This window comes from Oncorhynchus clarkii, chromosome 4, assembly GCF_045791955.1.
Source record: "Oncorhynchus clarkii lewisi isolate Uvic-CL-2024 chromosome 4, UVic_Ocla_1.0, whole genome shotgun sequence".
Taxonomy (NCBI): domain Eukaryota; kingdom Metazoa; phylum Chordata; class Actinopteri; order Salmoniformes; family Salmonidae; genus Oncorhynchus; species Oncorhynchus clarkii.
The window spans coordinates 70,965,936-70,985,249 of record NC_092150.1 but is presented as its reverse complement, the minus strand read 5'-3'; the positions used below and the strand labels follow the sequence as shown (position 1 = coordinate 70,985,249).

General features: G+C 42.1%; 1 protein-coding gene across 1 annotated transcript; it reads right to left on the bottom strand.

Annotated features, from left to right (window-relative positions):
* Window positions 1–17,077: 17,077 nt before the first annotated feature.
* LOC139407820 (pro-opiomelanocortin B) lies at window positions 17,078–18,866 on the bottom strand. The gene is made up of 3 exons (XM_071151685.1): window positions 18,838–18,866; window positions 17,841–17,973; window positions 17,078–17,638 (listed from the first exon to the last, which is right to left on the bottom strand). Exons 1-3 carry the CDS (start codon window positions 18,864–18,866, stop codon window positions 17,078–17,080), a joined length of 723 nt encoding a protein of 240 aa, XP_071007786.1.
* Window positions 18,867–19,314: the final 448 nt, after the last annotated feature.

Genomic DNA, 19,314 nt, shown 5'->3' with positions numbered 1-19,314 from the left:
TGCTAGTGTAAACTGTGCTCGTGTAAACTGGGTGTGCTCTATATGTGTCACTGTCATAACCAGTTGATGTCTGTCACTGACAAAATGTCATATTGTGATTAGTGTTAACTGCCCATAATGCAGTGTTCTGTAGGTTTTGTTTCTACTATGTATTGTCTCTGTCAAGTCAACCCATGCCAGTAGTTTACCGGATTGTCCATTGACGTTTCAATTTTTACAAGGTTCATGTTTACTGAGTAACTTTGTCATTGTGTGTGTTCGTCCGTGCATCCGTGTGTGCTTGTCTATTCAGTCATCACCCCAAGACCAAACTAATGATCAGACCCAGTTTACAACCCAGTCCATTAACTCATCTTCCTCCTTCTCATGAAGAACAATGTAATCAGCATCACGCAGCTCTCTATCCTTCCAACGAAGCCAATAACAAGTCACAGTAACAGATGAACACTACAGTGTTTTTTTGGCAGATAATACTGTAGTATTTACTATAGTGTACTTCAATATTCTATAGTAAGTACTACACATGATCGGGGGATACTACATTGTGTAGTATAGTAAGTACTGTAGTATTCTATAGTAAACTTATGTTTTTCATGTGGGTACATTTATTTTGAACTAAACAACAACAGTTCTGCTTGGTGTAAATCTAATGCTTATTAGATCTGTTACACCTTTCTGTCCACTCATCTCTTTTTCCTTGTATAGTAAATGTAGCTCTTTACATTGTAGTGCTGTAGGTCAAACTATCTAATCTGTGAACTTTGCACTTTAAACTGGATTCCCTAGTGACAGAGGCAGCTTGTACATGGAGAAAATGCCTTATGAGTGCTGGACCTGACTTTGCATGCTAGTGATGTAGCTACGTACAGTTCAATAACCATCTAGCTGAATTTATGTATGTTACTGTTTCTTCCTGATCAAATTTCCATGAAACATTTAATTTAGTCTTTGCCAATTGCACTGAAGATGTTCTGTTTCAAAGAAACCTTCATTGCTGAAATTATAAGAAAAACACACACTTTTTAATGGAACTGTATGTAGTATGGCTGTTGTAGAAGCACCATGTCTCTCAGTACCAATGTCGTAAGAAGTAGACATATTGTCAAATACAGTCGGACGCCCACACAGTTGGTGTACATACAGCAACATTTTAACAGACAGAGCTACGTAGTAGAAATCAGCATAATTCATTGCCAATTAGTAAAAGAAGAGACCGTCTTAGCATTGGCAGTGACGTTGAGGGCTTCCACCATTTGAATGTAGTCAACTGGGTGGAACTTCCAAATTCATTGGATCAGACAACCATGAAGAAAATTGACTACTTCAAAATGGTGCTGCCCATGCTGTCACAGATGCTACAATGCCACAGATACAAAGATAAGTCCTCTATCTATCTCTGAGTAAAGCTCATCTCAGAAGTGAGACTGGACTGTGGTAGAATGTCCCCCTGTGATTTCACCCAGCTTTTCCAGGTGAAATTGAATTATTTATGTATAATAGGCTACAGTGTTTCAAACAGTCGTAGGTTTTTCCATCACAATACAACAGCATGCGGTTGTGTGTGACTGATTGTCAGACTATAGGTGAGGTGTTCTCTCTCCCATAGTTTGATAGACTGCAGTATGTGATGTTTGTATTGTTATTAAAACACTACTGTGCAGCATTAACTGACTGACTGACTGTATCCTCCTGATCCTGAATGTTTGTCCTGTTCAGCTGTTTTTTTTTTCATCCTGATTGTCATTTGATTGGTTGTCGAATAAATTAACTTTACGAATGTTGGCGTCGCCAAAATATGCTGGTATGTTGTTTCTTTCTGAATCTGTAAAGGTAATCCTGATGGCAGCAGCTCTAATGCATATTGTAGCATTAAAGGGTGTTACCATACCCACTGAGGGTAGGACAGTGCTCTATTGGGTAGCCTGCTGTATATCTGACAGCTGAGTGAAGCATGACTTTTAAGACCAAGGATTTAAGAATATAATTACGAATGTGTCTCTGAGGAATGAGAGACTGTCCACCAGTACAGCACACGGTCTTCTCACCTCATTAGTGAAAATGTACTCTGCTTCAGAGAAAAAGAGAAATACAGTGCCTGATGAAAGTCTACACAACTCTTGCAGCACAGTCTTCACATTTTGTTGCCTTAAAATGAAATCAAAACATTTGTTAAATTAGATTTTTTTCTTCTGATGTACACAACCTACTTCACATCTTCAAAGTGAAAGAACAATTATAGAGAATGTTAAACTTTTTAAAAAATAATAATAATAAAAAAAAATCTCGATTGCGTAGGGTCTTCACACCCCAGAGTAAATACTTAGTAGAATCCCTTTCAGCAGCCATTACAGCTGTGAATCATTTTGAATAAGATTTGACCAACTTGGCACAACTCTTAGGGCAACATATACCTATTGTTTTTGTAAAAATGACTCCGTAAATTTGGTTGGGAGTCATTGATGGAAAGCAATATTGGAACACTCAACACCTATTGGAAAGCCATTCTGGTACGTCTTTGGCAAACATTTTTTTGTCATTTTCTCTAAAAAATAAAACTATACCAGGGTTAATTATTTAGAAGACAGGTGGGGTTTCCTCAAACTCCTGATCCTGAGTTGTGCCAAGTTGGTGGTAATGCCAGCCAAAGGTGTTTCCGCTAAGAATTATCTTAGGTGTGAGGCTTACACATAACATTCTGAGAACCATATGTTTCTTAGGTGTGAGGCTTACACATAACATTCTGAGAACCATATGTTTCTTAGGTGTGAGGCTTACACATAACATTCTGAGAACCATATGTTTCTTAGGTGTGAGGCTTACACATAACATTCTGAGAACCATATGTTTCTTAGGTGTGAGGCTTACACATAACATTCTGAGAACCATATGTTTCTTAGGTGTGAGGCTTACACATAACATTCTGAGAACCATGTTTCTTAGGTGTGAGGCTTACACATAACATTCTGAGAACCATATGTTTCATAGGTGTGAGGCTTACACATAACATTCATGCTTTTGTATATATAGTGTATGTTGACACCCCTTCAAATTAGTGGATTTGGCTATTTTAGCTACACCCGTTGTTGACAGGTGTATAAAATCGAACACACCGCCATGCAATCTCCATAGCAAAACATTGGCAGTATAATAGGCTTACTGAAGAACTCCGTGACATTCAACATAGCATTGTCATAGGATGCCACCTTTCCAACATGTCAGTTTGTCAAGTTTCTGCCCTGCTAGTGCTGCCCTGGTCAACTATAAGTGCTGTTATTGTGAAGTGGAAACGTCTAGGAGCAGCAACGGCTCAGCCACGAAGTGGTAGGCCACACAAGCTCAGAACGGGACTGCCGAGTGCTGAATGTGTGTGTCGTCTGTCCTCGGATGCAACACTCACTACAGAGTTTCAAACTGCCTCTGTAAGCAACGTCAGCACAATAACTTTTTGTCGGGAGCTTCATGAAATGGGCTTCCATGGCCGAGCTGCCGCACACAATCCTAAGGTGACCATGCACAATGCCAAGCGTTGACTGGAGTGGTATAAAGCTCGCGGCCATTGAATCACGCTTCACCATCTGGCAGTCCGGTTTGGCGGATACCAAGAGAACGCTACCTGCTCGAATGCATATTGGCAACTGTAAAGTTTTGTGGAGAAGGAATAATGGTCTAGGACTGTTTTTCATGCTTTGGGCTAGGCCTCTTAGTTCCATTGAAGGGAAATCTTAACGCGACAGCATACAATGACAGTCAAGACGATTCTGTGCTTCCAACTTTGTGGCAACAGTTTGGGGGAAGGCCCTTTCTTGTTTCAGCATCTCAATGCCCCTGTGCACAAAGCGAGGTCCTTACAGAAATGGTTTGTCAAGATTTTGTGGAAGAACTTGACCGGCATGCACAGAGCCATGACCTCAACCTCATCAAACACCTTTGGGATGAATTGGAACGCTGACTGTGAGCCAGGCCTAATCGCCCAACATCAGTGCCAGACTTCACTAATGCTCTTGTGGATAAATTGAAGCAAGTCCCTGCAACAATGTTCCAACATCTAGTGGAAAGCCTTCCCAGAAGAGTAGAGGCTGTTATAATAGCAAAGGGGTGGAGTGTTGGCCGTGCCCACTAATTGGCCACACCTGATCTTAATGAGTGCTTGTTTCCTTCACTTCCTCACTGATGCCACAATAAAAAATACATGTGTTTGCATGATTAATGCCTAAGCAAATTCATTTCCTTTGCCGCGTTTATACAGACAGCCCATTCTGATCTTTTTTCAACTAATTGGTCTTTTGACCAATCACATCAGATCTTTTCACATTTTTTTTTAGAGCTGATCTGATTGGTCATAAGACCAATTAGTGAAATAAATATCAGAATTGGGATGCCTGTGTAAATGCAGCCCATGTGTCCTACAGTATATGTGCTTGGAGTTCAAAACAGTTAACCTAAATTAAGCTAGCAGTGTTATTAAAAGTATTATTGAAACATGTTCTCAGAATTACCTTCAAATAACCTATAATTTCTATTCCCTTAACGTTAATAAAACCTCCCAGGAAAACTTTCAGAAGACCATAGTAAAACATGTTTTAAACACTTCCCTGCAACCAAAACATGTATGTTTCCAGAACTGGCGACATGTTCACTTCCGTTCTCATAACGTTTAAAAAACATTCTGTTTTACCGGTCAGGAAACTTATGCAGGGCTTGTCCGAAAGCTCAAGTCACTTGTTCCCAATTTAAATCTGTAACAGCATGGGCCAAACATGTGATGGAAAATTGCGTTGTATGATGCAAGGAAACACTTCCCAAAATAACATTCATTATTATCACTGGTATTGACAATGGAAGGCTGCTAGTCTCGGATCCCATGTATTATACAGTGTATCCTGCCGTTGTGACCTTGAGCAAGGCATTTAACCCCCTACAAAGTAAAATACTGCACTGATTGACTACTGTATGAAACACACCGTCCGTCAACTTTCCATCTGGAAAGCTACCAGGTGGGCAGGCTTTTGATCCAACCCTGCTCAAAGTCACCAGTCAGCTTATCAAGGTCTTGTTGAGCAGCTGATTCTTTACATTGTTGTGTGTTCGAGCAGGGCTAGATCAAAAGCCTGCACACCCTGCAACATTACAATTACAACCAAATACTTTTTTTTTTTATAAAACAATTCCCTTATTCAATAAACCAGGGATCAAATGGCTAAGGTAGCTAGTTAATATGTTTATCTATTTGTAAGGTTAAAATATTCAGTGTTCAAGGGAGATCTTTAAAGCATAGGAGTTACTTGTCAATTAGGCTATTCTAAGATTTGTGTTTTTTTAACTTTGTCAGAATTACATAGTATTGATTAAAGGAGAATCCTAGCAAATTTTGAGAAGTGAAGAGCCTGCTTTACAACCAGCGTATGCAGCATTGGTTTCATCAACTGCGCACCCGTATCAACTGTGTGTCTGCCATTTGCAGATATACACGAGTGCTAGTAGAAAGTTATTTTAGGACATCGGACATGACAATGACATTGATACATGCTAAATAGTTAACTAGCGAGAGAACCAGCCAAACTGCACTATGTTTTGAATTGCCTATCTAGTTAGTCTGAGCATAATGGCGGCAAATGAGATGGCTTCCATTTTACAATCCTGTAACCAATTGTGCTATTGTGTATGTTTCTTTGCGTTATTTGTAACTTATTTTGTGCATAATGTTTCTGCCACCGTGTCTTATGACCTAAAAGAGCTTCTTGATATCAGGGCAGCGATTACTCACCCCGTACTGGAGGAATTCTTCTTCTTCAACGTGTCGGACGGGAAGGATTTACTTCCTGACGCCCGACAGGAGGAAAAGACGGAGATATCGTGGATGACGGTCCAGGTGCCCTGTAAGAATGCTTCGCCGAGAGAGTAAACTACCTTTACCATCGGTCCTATTAGCCAATGTACAATCAATCGATAATAAAATAGACGAACTACGAGCACGTATATCCTACCAACGGGACATTGAAAACTGTAATATCTTATGTTTCACCAAGTCGTGGCTGAACGACGACATGATTAACATACAGATTTTTCAGCAGGATGGAACAGTGGCCTCTGGTAAGACAAGGGGTGGCAGCCTATGTATATTCGTAAACAACAGCTGGTGCATGAAATCTAAGGAAGTATTGAGGTTTTGCTCACCTGAGGTAAAGTATCTCATGATAAACTGTAGACCACACTATTTACCAAGAGAGTTTACATCTATATTTTTCGTAGCTGTCTATATACCACTGCAGACCGATGCTGGCACTAAGACCACACTTAATGAGCTGTATAAGGCCATAATCAAACAGGAAAACACTCATCCAGAGTGGCCGGGGACTTTAATGCAGGGAAACTCAAATCCGTTCTACCTAATCTCTACCAGCATGTTAAATATGTAACTAGATGGAAAAAAAACTCTAGACCGACCACCTTTACTCCACACACAGAGAGGCGTACAAAGCTCTCCCTCGCCCTCTGTTTGGCAAATCTGACCATAATTCTAAACTCCTGATTCCTGCTTACAAGCAGAAACTAAAGCAGGAAGCACCAGTGACTCTGTCAATAAGAAAGTGGTCAGATGAAGCAGATGCTCAGCTACAGGACTGTTTTGCTAGCACAGACTGGAAAATGTTCCAGGATTCTTCCGATGGCATTGAGGAGTACACCACATCAGTCACTGGCTTCATCAATAAGTGCATCCATGACGTCGTCCCCACAGTGAGTGTACGTGCAAACACGAACCAGAAGCCATGGATTACAGGCAACATTCACAATGAGCTAAAGGGTAGAGCTGCCGCTTTCACGGAGCAGGACTCTATCAGGGAAGCTTATAAGAAATCCTGCTATACCCTTTGAAAAACCATCAAACAGCCAAAGCATCAATATAGGACTAAGATTGAATTGTACTACACCGGCTCCAACGCTCATCGGATGTGGCAGGGCTTGCAAACAATTACACAATACAAAGGGAAGCACAGCCGTGAGCTGCCCAGTGACACACACCTACCAGACGACCTAAATCACTTCTATGCTCGCTTCGAGGCAAGTAACACCAAAATATGCATGAGAGCACTTGCTGTTCCGGATGACTGTGTGATCACGCTCTCCGTAGCCGATGTGAGTAAGACCTTTAAACAGGTCAACATTTACAAGGCCGCAGGGCCAGACGGCTTACCAGGACGTATACTCCGAGCATGCGCTGACCAACTGGCAAGTGTCTTCAGTGACATTTTCAACCAGTCCCTGACTGAGTCTGTAATACAGACCACCATAGTCCCTGTGCCCAAGAACACTTAGGTAACCTGCCTAAATGACTACTGACCCTTAGCACTCACATCTGTAGCCATGAAGTGCTTTGAAAGGCTGGTCATGGCTCACATCAACACCATTACCCCAGAAACCCTAGACCCACTCCAATTTGCATCCGCCCCAACAGATCCACAGATGATGAAATCTCTATTGCACTCCACACTGCCCTTTCCCACCTGGACAACACCTATGTGAGAATGCTATTCATTGACTACAGCTCAGCGTTCAACACCATAGTGCCCTCAAAGCTTATCACTAAGGTAAGGACCCTGGGACTAAACAACTCCCTCTACAACTGGATCCTGGACTTCCTAACGGGCCGCCCCCAGGTGGTAAGGGTAGGGAACAACACATCTGCCATGCTGATCCTCAACACGGGGGCCTCTCAGGGGTGCGTGCTCAGTCCCCTTCTGTAGTCCCTGTTCACTCATGACTGCATGGCCAGGCACGACTCCAACACCATCATGAAGTTTGCCAATGACACAACAGTGGTAGGCCTGATCACCGACAACGATGAGACAGCCTATAGGGAGGAGGTCAGAGACCTGACCGTGTCGTGCCAGGACAACAACCTCTCCCTCAACGTGATCAAGACAAAGGAGATTATTGTGAACTACAGGAAAAGGAGGACCGAGCATGCCCCCATTCTCATTGACGGGGCTATGGTGGAACAGGTTGAGAGCTTCAAGTTCCTTGGTGTCCACATCACCAACAATCTATCATGGTTCAAACACATCAAGACAGTCGTGAAGAGGGCACGACAAAGCCTATTTCCCCTCAGGAGACTGAAGAGATTTGGCATGGGTCCTCAGATCCTCAAAAGGTTCTACAGCTGCACCACTGGTTGCATCACTGCCTGGTATGGCAACTGCTCGGCCTCCGACCGCAAGGCACTACAGAAGGTAGTGCGTGCGGCCCAGTACATCACTGGGGCCAAGCTTCCTGCCATCCAGGACCTCTATACCAGGCGGTGTCAGAGGAAGGCCATTAAAGTTGTCAAAGACTCCAGCCACCCTAGTCATAGACTGTTCTCTCTGCTACCACACGGCAAGCAATACCAGAGTGCCAAGTCTAGGACCAAAAGGCTTCGTAACAGCTTCTACCCCCAAGCCATACAACTCCTGAACAGCTAATCAAAGGGCTACCCAGACCCCTCTTTTACGCTGCTGCTACTCTCTGTTTATAATGCATTTTCACTTTAACTCTACCTACATGTACATATTACCTCAATATACCTGTATATAGCCTCACTTGTTGTTTTACTGCTGCTGTTGAATTATTTGTTACTTTAATTTTAAATTTTTTACTTATCTATTTTTAATCACTGTTGGTTAAGGGCTTGTAAGTAAGCATTTCACTAAGGTCTATCTACACCTGTTGTATTCGGCGCATGTGGCAAATAAAATGTGATTTGATTTGTTGTATATACAGTGGGGCAAAAAAGTACTTAGTCAGCCACCAATTGTGCAAGTTCAACCACTTAAAAAGATGAGAGAGGCCTGTAATTTTCATCATAGGTACACTTCGACTATGACAGACAAAATGAGAAGAAAACAATCCAGAAAATCACATTGTAGGATTTTTAACAAATTTATTTGCAAATTATGGTGGAAAATAAGTATTTGGTCACCTACAAACAAGCAAGATTTATGGCTCTCACAGACCTGTAACTTGTTCTTTAAGAGGCTCCTCTATCCTCCACTCGTTACCTGTATTAATGGCACCTGTTTGAACTTGTTATCAGTATAAAATACACCTGTCCACAACCTCAAACAGTCACACTCCAAACTCCACTATGGCCAAGACCAAAGAGCTGTCAAAGGACACCAGAAACAAAATTGTAGACCTGCACCAGGCTGGGAAGACTGAATCTGCAATAGGTAAGCAGCTTGGTTTGAAGAAATCAACTGCGGGAGCAATTATTAGGAAATGGAAGACATACAAGACCACTGATAATCTCCCTCAATCTGGGGCTCCACGCAAGATCTCACCCCGTGGGGTCAAAATGATCACAAGAACGGTGAGCAAAAATCCCAGAACCACACAGGGGGACCTAGTGAATGACCTGCAGAGAGATGGGACCAAAGTAACAAAGCCTACCATCAGTAACACACTACGCCGCCAGGGACTCAAATCCTGCAGTGCCAGACGTGTCCCACTGCTTAAGCCAGTACAGGCCCGTCTGAAGTTTGCTAGAGAGCATTTGGATGATCCAGAAGAAGATTGGGAGAATGTCATATGGTCAGATGAAACCAAAATATAACTTTTTGGTAAAAACTCAACTCGTCGTGTTTGGAGGACAAAGAATGCTGCGTTGCATCCAAAGAACACCATACCTACTGTGAAGCATGGGGGTGGAAACATCCTGCTTTGGGGCTGTTTTTCTGCAAAGGGACCAGGACGACTGATCCGTGTAAAGGAAAGAATGAATGGGGCCATGTATCGTGAGATTTTGAGTGAAAACCTCCTTCCATCAGCAAGGGCATTGAAGATGAAACATGGCTGGGTCTTTCAGCATGACAATGATCCCAAACACACCGCACGGGCAACGAAGGAATGGCTTCGTAAGAAGCATTTCAAGGTCCTGGAGTGGCCTAGCCAGTCTCCAGATCTCAACCCCATAGAAAATCTTTGGAGGGAGTTGAAAGCCCGTGCTGCCCAGCAACAGCCCCAAAACATCACTGCTCTAGAGGAGATCTGCATGGAGGAATGGGCCAAAATACCAGCAACAGTGTGTTGTGAAGACTTACAGAAAACGTTTGACCTCTGTCATTGCCAACAAAGGGTATATAACAAAGTATTGAGATAAACTTTTGTTATTGACCAAATACTTATTTTTCACCATAATTTGCAAATAAATTCATTAAAAATCCTACAATGTGATTTTCTGGATTTTTCTTTCTCATTTTGTCTGTCATAGTTGAAGTGTATTACAGGCCTCTCTCATCTTTTTAAGTGGGAGAACTTGCACAATTGGTGGCTGACAAAATACTTTTTTGCCCCACTGTAATTATTTTACATGCAGCACAATGTCTCTCTCTCGTTCTCCCTCCCCTGGCAACGGCCCACTGGCACACGCAGGTGAGGCACACACCATGACTTTTCCAGGATCTTCATTGCTGACCAAACTAAACTAGGCTTTTATTTCAAAAACGCATCTTGCGACTCCATGATTGAAAGGCTTCTTTAGCCTGTCAATGCAGGCCTACAATAATTATACTCCGATGCGCTCTGCAGAGATTGGGACAACAGTGTGCAACCCATTGCATTCGGAGGATACTGATCCAATTCTGATCGGGGGAGTCTAATTGTTTAATATTGTTGCTTTTGTCCATCAGACAACGTAAATGTCCATCAGACAACGTAAATGTCCATCAGACAACGTAAATGTCCATCAGACAACGTAAATGTTTTTTTCACTTGCACCGGGCAAGCGAACAAGCGTTAATAAGTATTCAGAGGCCTTGACGTTTTCCACATTTTGTTACATTACAGCCTTATTCTAAAATGGATTCAATTAAAACATTTCCTCATCAATCTACATGCACTACCCCATAATGATGAAGCGAACACAGGTTTTTAGACATTTTTGTAAATTTAATACAAATAAAAAACTGAAATAACTTATTTACATAAGTATTCAGACCATTTGCTATGAGACTCGAAATTGAGCTCAGCTGTATCCTATTTCCATTGATAATTCTTGAGATGTTTCTACAATTTGATTGGAGTCCACCTGTGGTAAATTTAATTGATTGGACATCATTTGGAAATGTACACACCTGTCTATATAAGGTCCCACAGTTGACAGATGTGTGCATGTCAGAACAAAAACCAAGCCATGAAGTTGAAAGAATGATCTGTAGAGCTCCGAGACAGGATTGTGTCGAGGCACAGATCTGGGGAAGGGTACCAAAACATTTCTGCAGCATTTAAGGTCCCCAAGAACACAGTGGCCTCCATCATTCTTAAATGGAAGAAGTTTGGAACCACCAAGACACTTCCTAGAGCTGGCCGCCCGGCCAAACTGAGCAATCGAGGGAGAAGGGCCTTGGTCAGGGAGGTGATTAAGAACCTGATGGTCACTCTGACAGAGCTCTAGAGTTCGTCTGTGGAGATGGGAGATCCTTCCAGAAGGACAATCATCTCTGCAGCACTCCACCAATCTGGCCTTTACGGTAGTGGCCAGATGGAAGCCACTCCTCAGTAAAAGGCACATGACAGCCCGCTTTGAGTTTGCCAAAAGGCACCTATGGGGATGTTTTTCAGCGGCAGGGACTGGTAGACTAGTCAGGATCGAGTCAATGATGAACGGGCCAAAGTACAGAAAAATCCTTGACGAAAACCTGGACCTCAGACTGGGGCGAAGGTTCACCTTCCAACAGGACAACAACCCTAAGCACACTGCCAAGACAACGCAGGAGTGGCTTCGGGATAAGTCTCTGAATGTCCTTGAGTGGCCCAGCCAGAGTCCGGACATGATCCAGATCAAACATCTCTGGAAAGAGACCTGAAAATAGCTGTGCAGCATCGCTCCCCGTCCAACCTGACAGAGCTTGAGGACTGCCTAAACACAGGTGTGTCATTCTGGTGGCGTCATACCCAAGAAGACTCAAGGCTGTAATCACTGTCAAAGGTGTTTCAACAAAGTACTGAGTAAAGGGTCTGAATACTTATGGAAATTATATTTTTCAGCTTTTTTTGTTGCTTTGTCATTATGGGGTAGGTGTGTAGGTTGATGGGGAAAAAAATATAACAGTACAAAATGTGGAAAAAGTCTAGGGGTCTGAGTACTTTACGAATGCACTGTATGGCTTCGTTCCCAGAAACAATGGGAAATAAAAAAATTACAGTCCCATAACTTTTAAGGAACAAAATGTTGTAGCTGGGATAAAATCATACCTTTTCTGATATTTTTTGTGTGGTAAACTTTGTATATTTTTTTATAAGGACTTTGAAAATGTGGAGTAGGTTGTGTAGATCAGTAGGAAAAAAAAATATTACATTTTTGGATTTAATTTTAAGACAGCAAAATGTGAAGACTGTGCAAGGGGTGTTTAGACTTTCACTAACTGTACAGTATACAGTGCCTTGCGAAAGTATTCGGCCCCCTTGAACTTTGCGACCTTTTGCCACATTTCAGGCTTCAAACATAAAGATATAAAACTGTATTTTTTTGTGAAGAATCAACAACAAATGGGACACAATCATGAAGTGGAACGACATTTATTGGATATTTCCAACTTTTTTAACAATTCAAAAACTGAAAAATTGGGCGTGCAAAATTATTCAGCCCCCTTAAGTTAATACTTTGTAGCGCCACCTTTTGCTGCGATTACAGCTGTAAGTCGCTTGGGGTATGTCTCTATCAGTTTTGCACATCGAGAGACTGAATTTTTTTCCCATTCCTCCTTGCAAAAAAGCTCGAGCTCAGTGAGCTTGGATGGAGAGCATTTGTGAACAGCAGTTTTCAGTTCTTTCCACAGATTCTCGATTGGATTCAGGTCTGGACTTTGACTTGGCCATTCTAACACCTGGGATATGTTTATTTTCGAACCATTCCATTGTAGATTTTGCTTTATGTTTTGGATCATTGTCTTGTTGGAAGACAAATCTCCGTCCCAGTCTCAGGTCTTTTGCAGACTCCATCAGGTTTTCTTCCAGAATGGTTCTGTATTTGGCTCCATCCATCTTCCCATCAATTTTAACCATCCCTGCTGAAGAAAAGCAGGCCCAAACCATGATGCTGCCACCACCATGTTTGACAGTGGGGATGGTGTGTTCAGGGTGATGAGCTGTGATGCTTTTACGCCAAACATAACGTTTTGCATTGTTGCCAAAAAGTTCAATTTTGGTTTCATCTGACCAGAGCACCTTCTTCCACATGTTTGGTGTGTCTCCCAGGTGGCTTGTGGCAAACTTTAAACAACACTTTTTATGGATATCTTTAAGATATGGCTTTCTTCTTGCCACTCTTCCATAAAGGCCAGATTTGTGCAATATACGACTGATTGTTGTCCTATGGACAGAGTCTCCCACCTTAGCTGTAGATCTCTATAGTTCATCCAGAGTGATCATGGGCCTCTTGGCTGCATCTCTGATCAGTCTTCTCCTTGTACGAGCTGAAAGTTTAGAGGGACGGCCAGGTCTTGGTAGATTTTCAGTGGTCTGATACTCCTTCCATTTCAATATTATCGCTTGCACAGTGCTCCTTGGGATGTTTAAAGCTTGGGAAATCTTTTTGTATCCAAATCCGGCTTTAAACTTCTTCACAACAGTATCTCGGACCTGCCTGGTGCGTTCCTTGTTCTTCATGATGCTCTCTGCGCTTTTAACGGACCTCTGAGACTATCACAGTGCAGGTGCATTTATACAGAGACTTGATTACACACAGGTGGATTGTATTTATCATCATTAGTCATTTAGGTCAACATTGGATCATTCAGAGATCCTCACTGAACTTCTGGAGAGAGTTTGCTGCACTGAAAGTAAAGGGGCTGAATAATTTTGCAAGCCCAATTTTTCAGTTTTTGATTTGTTAAAAAAGTTTGAAATATCCAATAAATGTCGTTCCACTTCATGATTGTGTCCCACTTGTTGTTGATTCATCACAAAAAAATAGTTTTATATCTTTATGTTTGAAGCCTGAAATGTGGCAAAAGGTCGCAAAGTTCAAGGGGGCCGAATACTTTCGCAAGGCACTGTATATAAAAGGCCTGAGAAAGTTAGTGTGTGTCACATATCAGTTTGCAATCAATGCAAAAGAAAAAGTACATATCATTGAATTAATAAAGCCGCATACAAACATTGTCTCTTTTTTGTTTTCTTGAGTAAGGCAGCTCCATAAATCAGGTGTTTCAGTCTAGCTCTGTGCTTTCTGTGGTGGTGGGGCAAGCCAGCAGAAAATACGGAGCGTTATGACATGATTGGCTAAGTGTTCTGTCACTCATGGGGACACAATGTCACTGCCAAGTCTAAGGGTAGAGCTAGAAAATTCTAGCCCTTTAGGTGCTGCCATAGAGTTACATTAGAAGTGCCCATCCAATAAGACTCAAGGTCATTGGCCACAGATAAAATCACATCATATCACGTTATATGTAAAGTAGCTTTGATTGGACTGATCATGTCAACATCATACTTTCAAAATCTTAGCTAGCAAGTGAGACAAGCAGTCATCATCATGAATCAAGTCGACAATCTACTGGCAAATCCTTTTTAATCCTTGTCATATGAAGAGAAATTGTCACATGAGTTGACGCTGGAGAGACGAAGCAGGTACGGGGAGTCAAACATTTAATAAGGAACGGACATGCAACGAGACAGGAACAGAGTCAGCATACAAGAAAACAAAGACAAAAAATAATCAATGCATCAGCAGGGAACAGAGCAGGCAAACTGACAAATACAGGGGAGGTAATAAACAGATGATAAGTGAGTCCAGGTGAGTCCAATATCTCTGAAGCGCGTGACGATGGAAGGCAGGTGTGCGTAATTGATGACAGGAGTGCGTGATGCAGGGCAGCCTGGCGCCCTCAAGCGCCAGGGGAGGGAAGAGTGAGAGCAGACGTGACAGAGATAATGAAGAGAAATGATAGATAAAACGTATTCAGCCATTGGACATAAACATTCACATTCAACAATTAATTGCTTGGAAGGAAACAGTGACAGTGGCAAACTGTAAGCATTGTAAAGCAATCACAAGCCTGCTATTCAGTGGAATGGCTGTGTGGTCCCAAATCTGGGCTTAAGGGGCTCTTTTCCAAGTCAATGAAGCATGATTTGTGCCGCGCTCAAAACAACTGTTAACTCGGAACTGCGAAAACTTGACTTCAGTGAGTTCAAGACAACTGGGAAGTCGGGAATAAACAAGCTCTGACTAGGAAAATACGTTTTGAACGGTCATCCAACTCGGAATTGTAAATCCGGTCTCTTTCTACAGCTGCGACCTGAAGATCAATGACGTCATCATGATTCAACCTTATTTTTTTTCCGAGTTCCCAGTTGTTTTGAAAGCACAATAAATTCTGAGAATGCCAGACTTTGATGGACCGCCACGCCACCTTCCTGTTCAAGTGAGCACAGCACAACAAGTTGAGTCCAAAAATGTATTGTATGCTCCTGCATAAGTGATGTAATATTGTAAGAGCTTTCATTGTTTGCTTATCCCCCTTTATTTATTTATATTTATCCTTATCCCCCTTTATTTATCCTATGGTTCATACTTGGTGTACAGGGAGAACACTGTAAGAACAGCCCATGTTCTGAATTCTGTCGCTGTACATTTCAATAGTGCTAAACAAATAGTGATATTGACTACGTACATCCTAGCTCGCTCATTAATGTCTTAATTGAAATTACGGATTGCATCTTATCCACTTGTCGTCCCCTTATATCATAGTTTGTACATCTCAATTGTTCGTAGAAACCACATTTGTTTAAGCAAGTCAGCCATATCAGCTATATTTTTTTTAAAGGCAGTCAATGAGGCTGAATATACTGTTTTGCTGCCAGACAAGGCAGGTGTAGCAGTGGTAAGATGTTGGGACTGCTGTTGGGACAACTTTATGTAGGCCTGAACAGTTTGTGGGCACCGTTTTCACTGTTATAGTGCAATTACTGTATTGTTTAGTGTTGTGGCCTTGCTGGCATGCACCCCACTTGTTTATTTTTGCCCCACCAAAATGTACATGCTAAAATCAGCACTGCCTATACCTGTATATTGACAGCACCATTGATTTTATCTTGGTTGCTTGTTTGGTAGACCTCAAATAAACGTAATGTACAGTACAAAAAAAGGAAGTCATTTGTGTTGCTTGCCACAAAGCAGTATCTGTTTAATACATACATTTACAATATGGTACAATTTATCTCAATAAAAATAATGAGGAAAAATAGTATTCCATTTGAAATGATCTTCTCTCATACCCCACTCCCTACCTCAGTCTGTCATCTATACACAGTATTCAGTATGGTCACTGTTACCGAAGACTTTCTAAGTACTTCCTTCAATTTATACTTTCTCATACAGCATTCAAGCCATGGCCATAAATGTATTCTACAGCTATCAATGGCCCTATTCAATCAAAACCGTTATGGGCTATCTAGGGCAATGCTAATATCCCTTTCATATACAGACAAAAATCACACTATTTTACCATGCCAGCTTTTTATACAGTACAAGCTTTTTTTGTCATTCTGAAAGGGGTAAGGGTTAAAAAAAACATGGTAATTTAAAACCCACCTAAAGACCTAGACATGATTCCTTTATTTTCACAGACCCTCTAACCAAAATACAGGTATCAGGTCTGTGTACATTATGGTTCTCCGCTTCTTTGCAGGTAAATTAATTAACACTTCGATTGTCTAACGGCACACCCTACCCTCCCAATTTGCCAGTTACCCACTGATATGTATAAAAGGGCATACCTGCAAATAAGTTGTAAATAAGGGGCTGTTTGAATGGGAACATTGCCTTATCTTTTTTACAGGTAACATATCATATCTTGTCTGAAATGTATATAAGACATTTTTTGGGGACTTATTTGTTGTTTCATTGTTTTATATTGCGGAGCTATAATTGTTTTTTTGTGTTACTCTGGAAACTTGGCTACAGATTAAATACGACCCTTAGTTTTCAACAGTTGCCACTGGTCTACAAAACATTCAGTTCATCTTTCATCTTTTCCTCTTTACTACACTCATCCTATCCCTCCCCTCCCTCCCCTCTATCCCTTGTTCCTGCTGCCCTCCTCTACTGCTCGTTCTTAAGGGTGACATGCTTGAGCAGCGTGATCAGGGGCTTGTGGGATTGCTGGGTGTATGGCTTCATGAAGCCACCGTAGCGCTTGATAGCGGTTGGGCTGCCCCAGCGGAAGTGACCCATCCGATAGGACCCATCTTTCTTATCTTGCAGCCCCGTCACAGTGAGGGTTCTGGGGACTACCTTGGTCTGAGCCTTGGCCCCCTGGTTCCCCAGAGCTCCCACCATCTCGTCCTCCCAGCTGCTCAGCTGCCTGCGTGCCTGCAGGGGAAAGGTGCCCTCGGAGGAGTCCCCCCCTTCCAGACTGGAGGCATAGACTTTGATGGGGCGGCGTTTGTGCCCAATGGGTTTGCCCCAGCGGAAGTGCTCCATGGAGTAGGAGTGTCTCTTGTCGCTGTGGGGCTCAGGGTCAGCATCCAGGGCTCTCTCTCCAGAGGTCAGGCCTGCCAATAGGATGCCCAGGGAGAGGCTCTCCTCAGTGGACTGCTGGGCAGCCGATCTGGGCTCTGGGGATTCGTCCTGGAGCCCAGACCTGAACAGGTGGATGCACTCCTGCCAGACGGAAGAAGAACAGGAGACAGGAGTTCAATACAAATGGATGGACAGGAACAGTGTTTAGTGATATATGGATGGTTGGGATAAAGAACAATCCATGAATAGTGACTGATGAAAATTGCTATAGATGATGATTAAATCTTATACTGATTTTGATGATGATTACTGAATGAAGGTGATGATTTTAACTCTAACTCACCAGTATCTTGTCCTCTGAAGGGAGGTCTTTGCAGTGGGAGCTATCCCAGCACTGCCCTCCCACCCCGGGGTTGCACACACACACCACCACCACCGCTAACAGCCAGGGCGCACACACCATATTCAACCTAACACTGCACAAGACACACAGAGGCACAGGGAGGATTAGCCAATGACAAAGACATGTACAATTATTTAATTCTGATCAGAAACACGTCATGAAAATAGACTGCAGATGATGAGGCGCATAGAGGAATAGGGCTTGAGTTTGTGGTCATTTCACCAGCAATTCTACTTCCTCTTGATCAACTTTAATCGTGTCCTGCATCAATCTGAAATAATCCCTGACACAAAAGTGAATTAATGCAGTATTCACAGGTAAACTGGTGAAGGGCAAACTATAAGGATGGATTAGAACCCATACCATTGGAATTCTATCACCCAACGTATGTGACGCTCAGACATTCTTATCAAAGATGACTTCGCTGACCTTTGTTTATCGGTTGCTCCTATGTATCAGTGCCCTTGTGAACACACACACACAACACAGATATGGAGCTCATTCATGCCCCTGTCCCACACATACACTGGAACATTTTCTATAAAATATTGTGGAAGATGTGCAAAGGAAGCCTCTGAATGGGAGGCAGCCTTCACTGGCCTTGTGACACATCTCCCCTAGTCTATTGCCCCCTGTTATCTTTAAGTTAGCACAAGTTAAAGTTGACAAACCACTGCTCCTTCTCCCTATATCCTTAACTTTGTGGCTGTACCTCAGTCATCCCATCACTGATAACCATCCAGGTGTTCTATAATAGAACCTAGAACATCCAATTATGTATTTTCATTCAGAAAAAGATTCCAGCACACCATAACTGGTTCTGTAAATGTTCCCAGAACATATTATTAAGAACATTCCACTCAAAAATTATAGTAACACAAAATCTGTCCAGTTGTGTTGATGATTATACAATCTTTGTAGTAGGATGTTAACATACCTCTGATTTTGCAAGAATGTTCCGAACATACTGTACTAACACCAGGTACTGTATGAAGGCAGGAATGCGTTGCCTTTAAATAATAAAGAAACACATTTTACTAAACATACAACATACTTTTACTGAACATACTAAATCAGTGACTGAAAAAAGGAACAAAGTATTGAGTTACAATGTAACTGAGTGTTTTATCATGGCATTCTTACTGCTGTGGAATTCTCTGACAAACTCAATAGATCTATGTCTGTGGAAACTTGTCTCGCCTTAATCAGAATGTTATTTAAAAGTTCCCAAAACATTTAGTTGGGATCTTTGGAGTGTTATCCCAGGAATGAATCCACCACACCACTAGGATGGAACTAACACAAGTACAAAGCTGTTTACAGCGTTATGTTAAGAGTTCCAGGTTGTGATGTTTGTCTTTGCAGAGAGAGGATAACTACATCTAGAAAAATAAGTACACTTTATTATTTACTT